The sequence below is a fragment of the Haliaeetus leucocephalus genome, unplaced genomic scaffold (assembly GCF_000737465.1).
Source record: "Haliaeetus leucocephalus isolate CR32 unplaced genomic scaffold, Haliaeetus_leucocephalus-4.0 Scaffold712, whole genome shotgun sequence".
Taxonomy (NCBI): Eukaryota; Metazoa; Chordata; class Aves; order Accipitriformes; family Accipitridae; genus Haliaeetus; species Haliaeetus leucocephalus.
The window spans coordinates 5583286-5595400 of record NW_010973148.1 but is presented as its reverse complement, the minus strand read 5'-3'; the positions used below and the strand labels follow the sequence as shown (position 1 = coordinate 5595400).

Genomic DNA, 12115 nt, shown 5'->3' with positions numbered 1-12115 from the left:
CGGCGGCTACCCTAAACCGCCTCGGCCCGGCGGGCGTGGAGGCGGGCCGGGAGGGGGAACCCCTGGCACCCGCCTCAGGGGCGGGAAGGGTCTCCGCGGCGGGGCTCCGGTAATGGCGGGCGGTGAGGGGCCAGAGGGGGACGGCCGCTAGCTGCAGCTGTGGCCTGTTGGACCGGGTTCGCCTTCGGTCGCCGTGGTTGTCCGGGGTACTAGGAAGGGCCCCTCCCCGCATAACCCAGGCAAAGGGCTCGCCTCAGCTTCCCCCCCCGCGGGATCTGCCGCGAACGGGGCTGCCGGCGTGCTCGGAGGCCCAGCCCTTCCCTTCCCTGTGTCTCGACCATGATCTCCTCGGCAGCCGGCCCCGCACCCGAGCGGCATCCCTCCCGCGTCCCCGCGGGAACTAGAGGCTGCTTCATGCCGGCGCCCCGAGGAAGTCCCGGGACACGCGTGCTGCAGGAACTAAACCCTTTCCCCACAGCCGCTCAGGGTTCTCCGGCCTTCCTCCTCTGCAGTTTGTGCGCTGCCTCCTCTCTGTCTCCTCAGAGGATCAAAACTAGTGGCCCCTGAGGAGTTTGGGGAAGGTGTGCAGCCTTTCTTCCCCCCCAGTTTGAGAATGGCCTGACATCATCCTGTGCTTGTTTCTGTGGATAGCAGGAATATGCTGGGAATTAGCAGTCACCAGTAAGGCTACAGGTGAAAATGCAACCTCAAGTGCCTTCAAGGAGCTTGACTGTGTGGAGGCAAGCAAGGGAAGTGAAGTAACAAACTATTAAGGAAGAAAACAAAACACCTTAAAAAATATGTGTCTGGTGTGTTAGTCTGATCCACTGTGAATCCGCTCCCAGCCCCAATCTTAATCTAGAAGGTAGGTAGGAATTTACATGGTTTGGAGGTACTCTATAGGAAACGAGCTGCTAGAGTGAGTGGATTTAAAAGGTTTGCCAGTGCTCAGACTCTTGTTAGTGACTGTTTTTAAAGGAGTGGCTCCTTGAAAGGGGATCATGATGCTACCCGAACTCAGTGCTCATTTCCACGTGCAGTCTGAATGCCTCCAGTAAAGTTGTGGTGGATGTAGCAGAAAAAGATGCAGGATTTGTGCTGCTTTCCTATCGGCAATTCAGCACCACTGTAGAGTTTCAGCTTTGAAATATCAACCGTGTATGTTTGGAGACGGTGCCTCCTTTGAGAATGGTTTTGTAACTGCAGTATTAAAACATAGGGCTTGTCATGAATCTGGGGGAGAAAAAAAACCCAACAAAAAATCCTTTTAGGGTTTTTTAATGCTCGTAGCGTGAATTGTAGAAGAAAGATCAAGTTTTTTTAAAAATACAACTCACTAACAGAGAAGGAATGGTTGGTTGTCTATTAAAAATTTCCCCTAAGTTTTTTCTACTTCTGCAACTTGGTTGTATGAGCTCTCCCTGTAGAAAATCCTCAGGGGCTAGGTTTCAAAATTATTTTTATATAGAAATCGTACCTAAAGCACTCACAATTTCTGTGGTCATGTTAAGTGATTCATGGCTAATCCTTAGGGACGTATTGGCTGTAGAGCAGTTTCAATTAAAAGTTTCATTAAATGTTCAAATGGTGGTCTACAAGCAGTGTTGAGGGTTGATGATACTCTGTGATTAAATTTTTATACTTGTATTTTTTGTTGTTCTGTTACTATAGGGTTTCTATAAAGTCTTCTGGACATCTGAGACATTTTAAAAGACACTAGTGTCACTATAGAGAGAAGGAGAGAGAAAGGAGGTTGCTCTGATGTGTGTAGTGCATCCTGTGAATAAGCAAGGCTGGTGCGTCTGATTCTCCATTGCTTTGCACCTTGCATAATTATTCACATTTGTGTAAAAAGATTGTGAAATGGTATCGTATCACCAGGGCAATTGCAGGTCGAAGCAACACATGATTACTGCTGTACGTTCCACCACTGAGGTTATCTTTTCTCCTGATAACTTCATCTCAATTTAACTGTCATAGATTTTTCTCCAGTGATAGACATCAAACAGATTTGGTTTCTAAGATACCAAAAGATACTTCAAATCAACATTTTACTGTTTGTGCACAAAAAGCCACACAAATGGAATTAGTCTTGTCTGAAGACATCTGTAGCTGTGATTTCTGGGCAAACTGCAGTTTCACAATTGTATCAGCATACTCTTAAAATAAAAATAATCCACCTATTAAGAAAAGAAGTTGCAACTCTTGGTGTAATACTGTTTTTTGGTTTTTTTTTAAAAATGTCATTAAAACTGCAGGGAAATTCAGATTAATTTATGCAATGTATTTGTGTGCTGCTGATAATCCATCTTAAATTCAAGGAGCAAGCTCTTAATTCTAAGCCTTGTAATACATTAAACTCTGAAATTCAGGCACTGAGAATATAATAATTTATTAATAGGATAAAATGATCAGGAAGTATTAAAAGATCTGAATTTTTAATACTCTTATTAGCCTTTGTGCAAGAGATGAATCAGTTGTCCTGATGTATTAATAAAATAATACTGCAGATGTTCACTCTTCGTAAGAGTATATTGTAAACTAACTAGTCAGGGATAGGTTGGTTAAAATACAGGATATAAAATACTACTCTGATAGCTGTATTAACTCCCAGAGTATAATTTTTTTGAGAGACTGACAGAAGACAATTTCTAAACAAGTCTCAGTCATGACCCCTCCACACATACTCAACAACTGTTAATGGGAACATCCTGTTGCAAAAACAGCCTAAGGCTGGGTAGATGCAAAGCCAAGGGAGATATCTAAAACCTCTTCAGATGAGTGTGGAGTTTTACCTGGAATGTAAATTCAGAATTTGGTTATGTAAAATAACATCTATTTGTATGATTTGTTATTGCAGTTCTAGAAAGGTTGAAGAGGATGAATATGAAGATGGAACAACTAACCAAAAATGGGTTTTAGCTCCAAAAACACAGGACACAGATGTGACTCTCATACTGAACAAGCTGTTGAGAGAGTATGACAAAAAGCTACGGCCAGATATTGGAAGTAAGTACTCCTTTCTGCACAAGTGAGGAGAAGCTTCTATGGGTGCAGAAAAGACATTATGTTACATTTTGGTTAGTGTGCACAAACATCTGGGAAAGTGGAAACTGAGTTTTTTTTGGCTGAAGTTTATTTCCAAGTCAACATTTAAAAAAATGCTAATTCTCACAGGAAGATGTGGTGGTAACTTAGGATGCTAAACGCTGGTTTGCTTGTACAGAGGTTGTGTAGAGATATGGAAGGGCTAGCTCTAAAGTATTCAGCAGGTCTTTGGCAGAGTTAGGAACATACTTGTCTCTTTTGTCATCCAATCCATGCATATGAAAAACTCATGCTCTGAGAAGCAATCAAAAATCCAGCATACTAAAAACAAAAAGTAGGACACAGCAAGAGAAAAATGTGCATCTACTCCCTTCAAAATGTGATCACGAAAGTTATGTTCCTTAATGTTGAGAAGGCAGCACTAGGATTTAGAATCATAGAATTGTCAAATGGTTTGGGTTGGAAGGGACCTTAAAGATCATCTAGTTCCAGCCTGCCTGCCATGGGCAGGGACACCTCCCACTAGACCAGGTTGCTCAAAGCCCCATCCAACCTGGCCTTGAACACTTCCAGGGATGGGGCATCCACAGTCTCTCTAGGCAACCTGCTCCAGTGCCTCACCACCCTCACAGTAAAGACTTTTTTTCCTAATATTTAACCTAAATCTACCCTCTTTAAGTTTAAAACCATTACCCCTCATCCTATCACTACACTCCCTGTTGATGAGTCCCTCCCCATCTTTCCTGCAGGCCTCCCTTTAGGTACTAGAAGGCTGCTATAAGGTCTCCCTGGAGCCTTCTCTTCTCCAGGCTAAACAACCTCAACTCTCTCAGCCTGTCCTCATAGGAGAGGTGCTCCAGCCCCCTGATCACCTTCATGGCCCTCCTCTGGACCCGCTTGAGCAGGTCCATGTCCTCCTTACACTGGGGGCCCCAGAGCTGAATGCAGTACTCCAGGTGGGGTGGGGTCTCACAAGAGCAGAGTAGAGGGACAGAATCGCCTCCCTCTACCTGCTGGCCACACTTCTTTTGATGCAGCCCAGAATGCGATTGGCTTTCTGGGCTGCGAGCGCACATTGCTGGCTCATACTTGGTTTTTCATCCACTAATACCCCCAAGTCCTTCTCCGCAGGGCTGCTCTCAGTTCACTCATTGCCCAGCCTGTATTTGTCCTTGGGATTGCCCCAACCCATGTGCAGGACCTGGCACTTGGCCTTGTTGAACTTCACGAGGTTCACATGGCCCCACCTGTCAAGCCTGCCAGGGTCCCTCTGGATGGCATCCTTTCCCTCCAGCGTTTTGACCACACCACATGGCTTGGTGTCATCAGCAAACTTGCTGAAGGTGCACTCGATCCCGCTGTCCATGTCACTGACAAAGATGTTAAACGGCGCTGGTCCCAATACCGACTCCTGAGGAATGCCATTTGCCTGTGTATAGGACAACTCTAGAGATTTTCTTCCCCAAACTAGCAGGCATCTTATCTCCAAAAGAAATCTGATAGAATGGAAGTGTCTTGTGGGCAGCACTACTACATATAGGTATAAAATTTAGGTAAGAGCTAATAGATTCCTGCATATAACCATTTTGAGCTATCTTCTTTTGCTTTTTTTTTTAATTTGTATGATGAGGTTGTGTGTTTCAGACCAGTGGTTTTTTACCTTTTGTGGTTATGCCCTGTTTGCATCCTTAGGTCAGAATAGCTATAGCACAACTGCTGCTCAGTTTGCTCACAGCAAATTTATATGACAGAAATCTGACACAATTTGTCATTTACATTTACTGCACCTTGCATATACTTCACAATGAACTGGGAATGGGAAATGCTCAAAACAACCACCTAATGTAATTTGCTTTTACATTTTTGCAGAGATTGGAAAGAGAATTCCTAACACTGATTATAAGTGAAGCTTATGCTGATGTTTGCTGATGATGAAACTTGTTTGCTGATGGCACATGTACTGATATACTTTCTAGGTGATCCCTTTGGGTCAGTTTAGAGGGAAGTAAGAGCTATTGCCATGTATTGACCATTACAATTATTAGTGCCTCAGAGCTACACATTAAAACAACAGTTCCAGAAAAAAAACTGTGCTGTGGTATGAAAGTGGGTTTTTGTTTGAGTGTTTTTTTCCATAGCTATTACTTCGATTTTCTGTAGTATTTACAAAGATCATATTTGATAGATGTGTCTGTTTTTAACACAGAGTGACATTTATCTCTCTCTCTTTACTCAGTTTGTCATACTGGATTTAGCTGATCTTTAATATCTGATGGAGAAGTGCTTTAATGCAGTTCCCCACCCATATCAACATCTGGAAGACATTCTCAGACAAATTTTTTATTTTACTTTGTACACCGTGTCCTCAGACCGCTGACTTCAGGCAGAGTAAATTATGTTATGCCTATGTGGGGCAAAGTAATCACTCAAAGTCCCCATGGCAGTTGCCATAAAATCAGTAGAAGTCAGACATATCTTGCAGCACTGGAAAATCATTGTTACCAAAATAATTCCTTTTGTGTCTCCACAAACTTTCATAAATCCTGTTTTAGAGAAAGGAGTTAAATTGCACAGCTCCTCATATATTGTACCAAACAGAGATTTTGCAGTTCTCAACTACATCTATTTCTATCAAGCATCTCAGTCCTAGGCCTTTTTTCTCTCTGATAGGAATCTGGCTATTTCAGAACTTGAGCTGGGTGTTGTTCAGACACTAGAGCAGTTAGTTCGCCTCTGCTTCCTTCCCTGGTCCCTCTTCCCTCCTCTCCTACCTTTGATGCAGATAAGTAACATTGCCCTTTTGAAGCTGAGGAGCTGCTGTATTTGTCAAGGAGAACACAAAGGTAATGTTAAGAGAATCAGGCATTATATCTAACTTCCCTGAACTGCTGGCTGGTGCCTTACATGCAAGCACATCTTCATTTCCGTCTAGGAGAAGGTTATCCTCCAAGCTAGGTGGTTGACTTGTCCTGGCAACTGAACTGTAGTCCTGCCCTGAAGGTCCCAGTATTAATACATATCAGTTAAAGCACTAGGAAAAAAAGTAGTGGACCAGGTAACATAGAGCAATACAATAAGAAAAAGCATGGAATGAACCAGTGGAGGAAGGGAGAAGTAATTCTCAGAATCAAGGAGAAGTGCAGCTAATAAAAGATACTGAGGGTTAAATTCAGGACTAACATGCAGTCAGCTACTCATTAGGGCCTTTACATTTGTTTAGTGCTGCCTGTGAGCAAATTGGCTGTCCCACAGGACGGGATGCTCACTGTTTCATGCCACATCACTCTTTACTCAGTTTTTCAATCCTTTATTGCAAAGCCACTATTTCTAACAGTGGATAGCTTTAGCAATGCTCCTGAAGAAATGGTCTTCTTTGTGAATGCAGTCAGAAAAGCCTAGGGAAACACTGACTTCTTTGCACTTCCAAAGGTTAGGATTGCAATTTTTAGATCGCTTGGGAACACGCTTTTGCAAGCCAAAGGCTATGGGGAGAAGTGCATGCTGGCCCAGGCAGTGGCTTTTCTGGGGTCTTTTGTCCTTCCCAGGGTAGCTGATGTTTTGGCTAGCTCAGGTATGTCCAGGTACTACCTGGCGCTGTACAGGCATATTCTGAGTGCCCACTTGCTGTACTATGGACACTGAGTTCTTCAGTAATCATGTCACTTCTATGTCAGGACTATAGCCATCAGTGAATGAACTCCTGTGAACAGACACTCAGCCACCCTCCTTCCTCCTCCCCCAACCAGACCATCTAAACCACTGTAAGATGTGTGTAGGTCAGTGCTAAGATGCAAGGCCAGGACTTGCTCTTTCCTTTCTTTTTTTCCGTATGCTGGGCTATACTTGGCCTGGGCTTTCATATAAATGACTGTCAGTCAGATCACATGCTCAATTTACACTCAGCAGTATAGGCATCACCTGCAAGGCTCCAAGCCAGGATTTTGAAAGAGTGGATTGAACAACCTAAGTATTAGCAAAATAGTTACCCTGTGGCAATAGGCTATCAGCAATGTAACACCTTAACAGGACCTGTCTAGCTAAAAGGGGCCTTTGGTCTTTGGAAACAAAGCAGTGTTCTACCAGTAGAGGAATGTCTGACTGCATCCCCTGTGGCTGCACACTTGGCAGAGTTCTTGTCTCCATAAATATCACAGCTTGCAAGGGTTTTCATTTTAATGGTGGCATCTGGCAGCTTTCCATTATACCATAGAACATATACACCTTTTGTAATGAAAAAAAAAAAAAAGAAAAGAAAGCACCTCACACTGAACAGCTTATACTGGTGTACTGATTAGATCAAAAAGAAAGGTGTTTTACAGAGACAAAGCATCTTTTCCACCTACTTTTGACTGGCTACAATTATAGGGCTGAGAATTGTGTGTCTGTTGCATGGTATGAAAGGCACCAGTCCCATATAACAGGTAAACCTGTTCTGAACTATGAAGGTCTTAAAATCTTTTCCATAGGCAGATACTCTGGAATTTGTTTCCAGGTTTTTGCCATTGCTCTATTTTTGATTAACTGATTTAAAATTTAAGTTCCATTTAAAAAAAAAAAAAAAAGCAGCGAACCACAGGTAAATTAAATAGCACATGACAAAACATATTTCTTTCAAAGTCAGTTTATTTTAATGAAACCTTCACTTTCACCTTCCTTAATGGTCAGCTTAGTCCACAATGGAGTCCTGGAAAATAAAAGCTACCTTTATTACCCTACATTATTTCATATGTACCTTCATATGGAATGTAGGTTGCCTTAAACAGACACAAAGTTTATAACAGTGTATTCTTCCAAAGTGAAAGTTTTGCCAATCACATTCCCTGAGTGAGCTTTACATGTGGAAGATAATATGCCATCTTTTTCTTTCATTGTGAAAGTCACCTTACCCATCAAAAAGGTTAGTATGCGAGAGGTTTCTGAAATGTGCCATTAGTAGCAGCAGGAAAAAAAAACCTCACCCTAGACCAGGCTCAGAGCTGCAGTACTCATTTGAGCATGAAGAGCAGTAAGTCTTAAGAGTTGTCTTTTGGTAGGTAGCCGGTTTGCTTACCTCAAAGAAAATAATTTTTTTCCTCTTTTTCATTAAGAAGCAATAACTAATGTGGGCCAAAATTTCAGTGACAACAAGGCAATAGTAATGTTGAGATTAGTTCATAAGCTGAGCTAAACTCCAAGCTTTCCTCTTTAACTCAATCTGCTAATGTGAAAGAAAACATTTTATTTCACCAGTAATTTTTAGAGAACAAGACTGTTCCCTCAGCATCTCTAACAAGCAGTCAGTTACCTCAGCACTCTAATTTCAGTGTGAATGATATTCTAAAACACACATCCTGCAGTCTGACCAGGTGGTCTCCAGCCTTCTTGTGATTACCTGCCCTTTTCCCCAGCTCCTGAAATACCTTCCCCAGAACACAACAGGACTAGAATAATGAGTTACACACTCTTGTAAGGTACAGACAGAACTGCTGTCCACTACCTTTCCCCATTGTGTTCGTAATGTGAAAAAGTGGTGTTAGGAAAGTGATAAATTTTTGTTTTAGCATTTTTTAAAAATGCATTAAAAAATCATAGGAAAAAAACATAGATGTTATTTCCACTGTATTTAAGGCTGTACCAGTATTTGCAGTTATTTATACTCTACCAGGGAAAGTGTAATACTTTCTATTAATTTCTAGTTCAGAGGCTGGAGCAAAATAATGATGGTAAGAGAAAAGCCAACTAGAAGGGACTACACTCTAGTGTACTCAAACTACCCAGGGAAATTGAAAGAAGAGTGTGATCATAAACATTAGAAATAAAGCTAAAAAAAGATAAAAGCCCAAATAAAGGAATAGAAAGTTACAAGACAGAACTTCCTGTGCCTCAGAGTTACTTAGCTGACAGCAGGTTTTTCAACTGATAATTCTTGTAATGGTTAGCCAGAACTGAAAAGGCCGAATCCCATATTTAATGCAATAGAAGTCTTGTATAAATGTGGTAGTTTATTGTATTCATTTATTTTTCCTATACTTTCTATCGCCTGGTTTCTAAGCTGCCTGCCTTCTTACTTTTAAAAAGAAAAGTTAACCTGACGTTAAATCAGTCTTGAGGCAAGAGCATTATGGGAGAGACAGAACAAGCATGGGTAATACTGATTTTACTGATATTATTCCCTGAAAGGGTAGAAAAGAGTAGCAAGATAATTTGTATCGCATATTTGCATCTTCTGGTTCTCAATTGCATCATTATATTAGGGAAGGCTCCAAATTGCACAGAAGCAATTTGCCCGCTTGTGTTCTGAGGCGCTTCCACCACTAATGCTTGCTTTTCCTTCCATTTTATATTATCCTGCAATAACTCTTGGATTCCTGTTGGATCCTCTAGATTTATTTGATCCCTACAGCTGCTAGTGGTCCCCTATATTTATTGCGTATTTATAAACCCAAATAAATTCACTTTGAAGTATGTAAGTGTATATGCTTGTATGTGTATATATAAGCATATACACACATACATACACCCCCTAATTTAATGCCTATATATCATAGATCTTCTGACTCCACCAGTTCTAGCTGCCTTGAGAGTCAAGCTGGTTTTCTTTGCTCCCCAAGTATCTTTATAACCATTAGCCAAATTTCTGAAGATGAGAGCAGTCTCACAAACAGCTCTGCAGCTCTCAGTACCTTGAGTAGGTTTGTGCAAGTGTAGCTGATAGAAATAGGTGGGCTTGTTTGTGTCAGCAAACACAGAAGACTAAGTTCTGTCTGACTCGCTTTACTGTGCTGGCTTGGTAGTGTTTAACAGCAGTTCTCTTCTTAAGCTGTTGAAAGTTCTCACTGTAACCATTTTAAGCAGTTTCTCAGTGTATGCAAGGAGCAGACCTGTTGGGTGAGTGGGCACAACTTTTATTCTGTTGCTTTTTAAAGATGTGCATTTTCAAGCACAATCCTAATGAAAACCTTGAGTTCTGAAGCAGTATCACAACCTTTCTTCTGTCTGACCTGCCTTCCTAGCATGCTACACAGAAATGAACCCTGAAGTGCACCACAGGCTATTACCACTGTGGCTGTCAAGTTATTTTTGCTAGCTGCTGATTGCCACACCTGATACTCTTTAAATTAGCTCCAGCAAGGTTTCCCCATATGTGGTGACAGAGGGATGCTTATTGCCTCACAGATCAGAATATTTCCCAGATCATAGTGCAGAGAAAGCTGTAAACTGTCATGCAAGGTCAAATGACTAGTTTCTGCTGTAAGTCTTTTTTGGTGCTAGACTACAAGAGACAGTTTCAGACATCATAACAGGAAGCAGTGAGAGAGACAGTTGTCACTTAAGGATTGATTATAGACAGTTGCACCTGGAGAGCTAACCATTGTGTAAAGGTACTACACAGTGGGAAGGAAAGAGGGAGTAACCTCTGTTTGTATTTATGGCAGCACTCAGGTGGGGAAAGCTATAGTCCTGGATCCAACTTCTGTAGTATTGGGCACTGCAGAAGATTGTGGAGATTAGTCTAATTTAGGTTTATATGGAAGAAGAAACTTGAATAACCCATTGGTGAGGATGAGGAGTGCTGTGGCTAAGACTCAGCTAGGAAACAGAGCTGAATATAGTAAGAGCTCAGGAGCTGCAAATGATCATTAAAAAAAAATCAGAAATGTTTTAATTGTTCTCATTGATACTTCCATTTTTCTTTTTTTTGGGAAAGTGGCTTGTCTTTATAACAGAAGACTTTTGTTCTGATTCAGCCACCAAACTGGAAATCCATTAACTGTCCATTTCCATGAGTAAGACAGTAAATATGAAGACTATTTTAGTTGCAGTCATCTCCCATGCATAATGTGTAAGCAAACCTATGCAAGGAGAACAATATTCCTGAGGAAAGGGTTGCTATTCAATGCAAATGAGAACAACCTCTGTTCTAGATGGGAGGATAGAAGAGGTTTCTTGATTGTCTGCAGGAGTTCTAATTCTCTAGCATCTTCAGTAATTGATGCTTTCATCTGCAGAATTTGCCATGAATGTTTCTAGAAAATTAATGGCAAGGCTAGTAAGTGAGGGGTAAACTACGGCCACTCCGAAGTCCCAGTTTCAGATATTGAAAACTGCGATTCATGTCTGAGTTTTAAAACATGGCACAAATAAATAGGTTGGTTGCACCTAATCCTTGTCTGGTGCCAGCATAGTGCATCAAACATAGGCTTTTTCAAAATCTTGCATGGGAACATTTCTGATTAGGATAGGCTTTTGACAGTGAGTTTTTTCATGCCTAACATTCTGCTTTTCTAATTGCTTAACCATGGAGCTGAGTAAAGGGGAATTTCTGACCTGGTTTGGCTCACAGCTTCTCAACTGTCAGGGGAAACACCCTACTTTTTACTCATCCTTCTCTCAGGTAAAACTCAATGTGTCATACTAAAAGAATATGTAGAGAAATTTTGTTCCAATGCAGTGACCCTGAAGCCCTCCAATTTAATGTTTCTGCTTAAAAAAAAAAAAAAGCAGGTTTATTTTTTCAATTATTTAACAGGTTTGATTTTTTTTTCTTTTTTGTTTCATTTTTTTAGAATATCTAATTTAAATCAAATGCTGGAAAGCAACACTTTTCTTTGTGCTTACAGTACTTCAATATATAGAAATATTTCAGTATTCAAACACTCTGTTTTTCTGAAACTAATCTCATAACTTAACCCAAGTAATACAGCTCTTTGCAGATAAAACTGCTCTTTTGTGTCATTTCTAATGAGCCACTTGTATCTTCGCAATACTTATGTCTTGCATGTAGTCTCTTGGGTTGACAATACTGCTTTTGGGTTGGAGAGAGAGGCCTTTTACATAAGTACTTAACAGCAAGGTCCCTTACAATACAACCTTCTCCTTGTGATTGTAAATAATTCATTTACACAGATAACTCTTATTTAGAGTTTTATTTCCTGACAGTGATTACTTGCTGAAATGGCTTTATACAAACTCAGACTGAGTATTTTTCTTGAGCGGCATTGTAGGTAGGAAAGCTTGGTTGACTGTTAATGTTTGCCAGATTCTTCATCTAAACTGTCAGACCCAAAACTATATGTAGCAGCTGCTA

The 12115-nt window shown here is 41.1% G+C and overlaps 1 protein-coding gene across 2 annotated transcripts in view; it reads left to right on the top strand.

Moving 5' to 3' along the window:
• GABRG3 (gamma-aminobutyric acid (GABA) A receptor, gamma 3) overlaps nt 1-12115 on the top strand; it is a 332814-nt gene that overhangs the window by 296 nt on the left and 320403 nt on the right. For both annotated transcript variants that reach the window (XM_010580475.1, XM_010580474.1), the window contains exon 2: nt 2861-3009. In XM_010580475.1, coding sequence (XP_010578777.1) covers nt 2861-3009 — 149 coding nt within the window. The remainder of the gene's footprint in view (nt 1-2860; nt 3010-12115) is intronic.